This window comes from Acanthaster planci, unplaced genomic scaffold (genome assembly GCF_054643075.1).
Source record: "Acanthaster planci isolate LZ-2023a unplaced genomic scaffold, COTS_SCS Contig21, whole genome shotgun sequence".
In the NCBI taxonomy this organism is placed as follows: Eukaryota; Metazoa; Echinodermata; class Asteroidea; order Valvatida; family Acanthasteridae; genus Acanthaster; species Acanthaster planci.
The window spans coordinates 1-5942 of record NW_028257645.1 but is presented as its reverse complement, the minus strand read 5'-3'; the positions used below and the strand labels follow the sequence as shown (position 1 = coordinate 5942).

The 5942-nt window shown below is 41.8% G+C and overlaps 1 protein-coding gene across 1 annotated transcript; it reads left to right on the top strand.

The window, feature by feature from the left end:
• Nucleotides 1-4044: 4044 nt before the first annotated feature.
• LOC147795466 (zinc finger protein 593-like) lies at nucleotides 4045-5893 on the top strand. Its single transcript, XM_087131861.1, has 2 exons — nucleotides 4045-4383; nucleotides 5823-5893. Exons 1-2 carry the CDS (start codon nucleotides 4190-4192, stop codon nucleotides 5878-5880), a joined length of 252 nt encoding a protein of 83 aa, XP_086987987.1. The 5' UTR covers nucleotides 4045-4189; the 3' UTR covers nucleotides 5881-5893.
• Nucleotides 5894-5942: the final 49 nt, after the last annotated feature.

Here is a 5942-nt window from a genome sequence, read left to right as displayed (position 1 = left end):
CACAGCCCACGCCAACAAGACGATGAGGTGAAGAACGAATTTCGTCCTCCTCACGTCAACAGAACTTGCAGCCAGCGCCGCGGGCTTACATAATTTACCCGGCCAGCCTAGTCTGAATGCAGCACCCAGGGTGAAATGATAGATATGGGGGTCGGCAGTGGATACGCAAATCCCCCGTGGGATAACCGCTGGGTGTAAGCTCCCCTGCTCCTCTCTCTCTCTCTCCCCGCGCTCTGAATAAGCCTTGCGCAGGCTAAGGGTGAAACGATGCTCCGGTAGCGCACGGCCTTATACGTGCATAATGCGCGATGTGTCTACTCATGCCGATGGGATTACCAGTACTTACGGAGCTGGGACATGGAATGCATTTTGGCAGCCTAAAACATAGGGTAACTGTACAACTGCCTCTGGGCTGAGGATGTAGAAAGCCATTCACTGGCTCCCAAAGTGGCGCATAGCATTGCTAGGCCTACTGTACAAATGGATGTAATTTCCTGTCCCCACTCTACGGGCAAATTTCATATTTTGTGCTGTCACTAAAATAAGTGATTTTCATCTTATTATAATTTAAGCTAGTTACGACATCTTTATCTTATCCCTGGTACCGGTATCGATTAGGAGATCTGGAGGGTAACTGACACGATCCGGCGTGTGCATTTATAGTTTGAAGCTTATAGCGCCGTTTTCTTTTTTTGGGGGGGGGGCATCTCAAAGGTAGGGGGGGATGCGTGATAATTACTGATTAGTAATCGGTACAGGAGTGATTTCTCAGAAGTTTCAATCCAATATGACGCGTGTTGCCCATCGTACATTGAGCAGTCAAGAGAGAGTGCAGTCACGAGAGAATGTTTGGGCGTTTTGCTGACCCATCTCAGGAAATTGCGTGTTGCACGAGAACAGCATCTGATTTTTTTTTTGTACAAATAGTTTAAAAACTGACCGCAAGATGTTACTGAAAGGAGCGCAAAAACACAAGTGTAGGAAATGTTTCGGGCGGATTCCACTTTCAGTGTGAACACGGCAAAGGATCTCAAAAAGTGTTTTAAAAAATCGGCTTTAATTGAATTAATCAAAGCTTAAAGCTCGGGCAGCCTACCTGCACGGATAGACGTAAAGTATAACGTCAATGATTGTTATAACACTTGTTTGTGATACAGGAACTTAATGAAGTTAATTGATTACCAAATTGAAGATTTTAATCATTACAGTTGATTTTTTCTTTTACGCAGACAGGAGCGCGGTTACAAAACGCTAACTGCATGATTCGATGTTATAAGAACACTTTTCTCCCACTCTATACCATAGTGAACTGGTCAGGGAAAATAAGTCTGGATTTCCCCTTCTCAGCCCCCCCCCCAATACTCTGAGAAAAATAACGTCGTGTCGCGAAATGTCGTCATTCAATTCGGAAGAAAAAAGCTCTACTTGATACATTCTACTGTAAATTGCAACCTACACATGCAGTATATAGGCCTACTATTATTAAGGCATAGGCTAACGATTAACCGCAGGCCTACACGCCGTGCAGAGTACAAGCTCAAACTGGACTGTTTAACCAAGCCAAATCCCACTCCCGGCAAGACCGATCTTATATTCCATCAAACCGGCAAGCCTCTTTTGATACCAAGTAGCGTGCTTTTTATTGAGATGGAGAGGGTTGGGAGGGGAGGGGAGAGAGGGAATCCAATGCACGTTGGTAAATGAAACGAAAACCGGCACAGGAGCTAGAGGTTAAGTAATCCGGCCATTGTTTTGTTAGCCCCAAGCAAAGTCATGGACGTCAGTTTTACTCTAGTGTTTGGACCTGCTGCAGACTACATCAGGATTTTCAGAGCTAAGATTTTTGCCCGCCACACAGTTTTTAGTCATAAAGAAAAAAAGAGGCGGGCCCACAAACCCATACAGCAAAGCTAAGTATTATCAATTTCTTTTCCTTTCTATGTAGTCAGGATGGCTCTTAGGAAGAAAAGTAGTGGTACAATCATTTTTTTTCATGTTTGCGCCTCGGGTAAGACAAAACTGCATTTGGACAAACAGTACTTCAAATAATCACACAGAAGGGTCTAAGTGAAAACTGTAAACATGAAAGCAGACTTGATACATTCTGTTGATTTAGCCGTTTTAACTATTCATTAAGGACAATGTCAACCTAAGCTAGGTTAATCTCTGCTCCAAGCCAAAAGCGCCGCTCTTAAAGCTCCTATTGTCTGTCTGCTATTCCCCCTTCAGGTGAGTTTTCCCGTCTTTTCTCAGCAACCTCCAAAATACATGATTGGAGAAGTGGTTTAGCTTGCTGAACTACAATGGGCCAACTTGAGCAGATTGAAACTGCATTCCCACCAGGATGTTTTGGTTCTGGTTGCAGCTTCTGGCCAGATCATGGCTCGTCTGCTCAAGTGATACAGTCTTCAGATACAAAGCATGCAAATAGTCGTTCAGTAGTGTTTATACCTTTTCTCCGGTAAACAGCACTGCACGCTGGTAGGATGCAGTTCAAGTTCTGAGCACATTATCTCCTTAAATGCTACTACGTGTATTTCGGTGAATTTTAAGAAAGATGTAGGGGTCATTTATTTAGATCCACGTCAACAGCTTCCGTTATTCCACCATTTGTGGTTAGCCCTTTTTTCTAACCAGAAAATAATGCTATTCCTCAAATGTTCCTGAAAATTTGAATTGCTGGACAACGTCCCTTGTGCATTCATGCCAAATCTCATATTAGCTATATGCCTAATTGATGGTAAATTTAAATTGTTCATTTTGTCCGTTGCAATGTTTTCGTTCCATTTGTCGCGTTAGATTACAAAATACGCTATGAAGAGTACAAGATAATGAGCGATTTTAGAATCATTATTCCAGCACTCTACAATTCATTGCGTTTGTCATTTATCTTAACCACCCCAAATTCACATTCTGTGAGTCTTCACGCATAGGATTTGGACCTAAGACGTATCCTCCCCTTTCCGTTCCGATTTTGTTTCATCAGTGTCCCATGGTTTTCTCGATCTACATATTGATGTTGAGAGTTTAAATACTTTTGTACCCATTTTTTTTACACATTTAACCCAGGTGTTCATTGAAATATGTTAGGGGATGTGTTAAAATGCTAAACGTTGGATCAACATTTGCAGACTCGGCTTGAAGGTCAAAAGTGGTAAAACATTGAAACTCAGATGAACATTCAAGCACAAATAATGGGCACATTTTCTGATTTATGGTGAACTTTAATGTGACTCTTATATGATTTATATTGTGAGCATCCCGATTGTTTGCATTCTATTTTGGGACCGTGACTTTTAATTGAGACATAACTTCTTTCCAGGCCTACAAATCTAAGAATAATAAGTGTGCTTTATGCAATCCACGGTGTAGTTTTTAATCGTTCCTCAGGAGAGTTTCTGGAGAGAGTACTAATTAGAAATTACCCATAAAAAGAACGATGCTCCGATCTCAGCCCCGTTGAAGGTTGTAGGCCAGTAAATGAGCCCAACTTGAATTGCCTGCGCGTACCGGAAATCACGATTTGGAGGCTGTCGAAATTCTCTGCTATTACAGCATTTCGAAGTCCTTGGACTTGATGGTTTGTGAAGGAGGATGGAATCTACTATGTACCAACAAGACTGCCAGCTTGTATTTCTGGAAGCGTTAGGTCTAACGGGGCCCTCCAAATTGCTCTATTTTGCAATGTAGTGCCAGGCATCAATTTTCAAAATGGCGATGCCTCATGACTGTGTTGAGGAGTGATTATCTGTGGAGAAAAATATCTTCAAAACTCATCGTACAAGCTACTGAATATCGAAAAAAAAACCCAAAAAGATGAGGAAGTGAGCTTTATTTTGATAAGTATCTTGAACACCTGACAACGTTGTGAGTAGGCCTATTTTATTTGATTTTTTGAAGGGGGGATTTATCACTGTTGTCTATGGAAGCTGACAGGTCTGCTCGCTGAAGTCAGAAGCGATTCATTGCGCCCTCTTGTAGAAACTCATCTCCAAAATGCGTCTCTTGAGGGCGCACTTGTAATTAGCAGCGTACATAGTTCATGCATGCTTGTTGCAAGAGCATGAACAGTATGTTGCAATCATGGAGTAGTGTACCATCGGGCGGAACGCTGTCCTAGAAGAAGCTCCCTAATATTTTCCTAATACTTTCAGAGTAAAAAATTCCTTACACGCCCAGGAGAGTCACAATGACGCGAATTGCAAGGAAACGTCATCACCGAGGGTACACCCACATCCAGAAAAAGTACCGAACACGGAGGAAAACGAAGGACTTGGACCAGATCCACGAAGACATGAAACCGGAAGCTTCCAAGCAGCTGTTAAATCAAGATATAGATCATGACAAGCCGGGGATGGGTCAGCATTACTGTTTGCATTGCGCGTAAGGAACATTCACTTGTTATTTGATCAAATTTTCTGTGCTAACTACAGTTGTCTTTTTTGAAACAATCTTCCACAACTGAGAAGTAGGAAAAAAGGCCAGAATTATCGGCAAATTTTGTTACAAGATCGACATCTCTCTCAAAGATTGCACAATCATGCAGATCGACTAATTTTGCATGACATTTACATGTTACCACGATAGAGGCTTATTAGTCAGAAATTGTTATCCCAAGCATGCCAAGGGGTCCTGGGGCTTGTGGGGAGGATAAAATGAAACGGTTAGAGGAAAAACCCCAAACAAAGCTCCAGAGGTTAGGCCAGTGATTTTAGATTTATTGTTTCTTGTCAGAGCTGGCCTGTGATTTTGGCTCCGCATCAAATATTTCATTATTCATTATTTTTGATAAAAAGGCGAAACTTGATAGAAAAATTGTCAAACTCCCTACGGCCAAAGTTATGTTCTGGCAATTCCAGTCATCAGACCACAAAAACCCTGAGCTTGAATGTCCATGGGCACCTTGTCAGCCTAGTAGGGCACCCAGTAGACAATGGAAGTCAAAACATCCCCCAATAGGTACCAAAAATTCAAGCCATGTCTGAACCGTGCATGTCCAGTCCTACTGCAATCCCCGGTCTTGCACTAAGACTTTACCTCAGCAGAATCAACAACCACTCGGACGGCAATTCAACAGTCAAACAGCATCAGGCCAGCACACAATCATGAGTGACGGAGCCACACGCATGTGAAAACAGGATTATTTTTCATGATAGAAAATAATGAATAATGAAAAAAATGCATCTAAATTTGAAAACCCCTGAAAAATAACGATCAAATTTCATTCGCCTAAACCCACGGAATTGGGTAGGGACTGACAACCCAATTCACATTAAGCCTGGATGAAATATGAACACAGGTCACAGAGGTGGATGATGAGGAATGTAACACTTCACCAACCTTCTTGGAATCATACATGTACATTGTAACCATAGCCTTTCTGACAGGGTTACCATGACTCGAGTTAGTGAATTGACTCAAGTACAACTTGAGTCACAATTTTGGCAACTCGACTCACTACGTTACAATGACTCGACTTAACACAAAAAACGAGTCACAATTTTTGCAACTCGATGCACTACGTTAAAATGACATTCTAACACAAGTGAATACATTACAGTGACTTGACTCGATTTGAGTCACAAAAACTAGTGACTCGTTACTCTGGGATATGAGTATACATGTGGCCGGAGTCTGCATGTAAGAGTTGTTTCAATTATTGCAACTACACAGTGTATGTTAATGAGCTTTTACAAATACAGTCATGACATTAACAATACTATCAGGTGTCCTGTGTCATCACTGGATACCTAATGTACTCTGGCAATTGTGTTATTTACTTCATTAGATTACACTAAATTTCTGTGTTTTGTTTGTGACAGGAGACACTTCATCAGCTTGCATGCCTTAAAGGAGCACTTCCGAACCCAAGCTGCATAAAAGAAGGTAAAAACGCCTTTTTTATTACGCCCTGAATGTATACATACATGTGCACATCACAC

What these genes read in the sequence shown, in the direction of transcription:
- LOC147795466 (XM_087131861.1), top strand. Translation starts at nt 4,190, where the DNA reads ATGACGCGAATTGCAAGGAAACGTCATCACCGAGGGTACACCCACATC. An exon ending in CATTACTGTTTGCATTGCGC is followed by an intron (nt 4,384 to 5,822) that starts GTAAGGAACATT and finishes TGTTTGTGACAG; the next exon opens with GAGACACTTCATCAGCTTGC.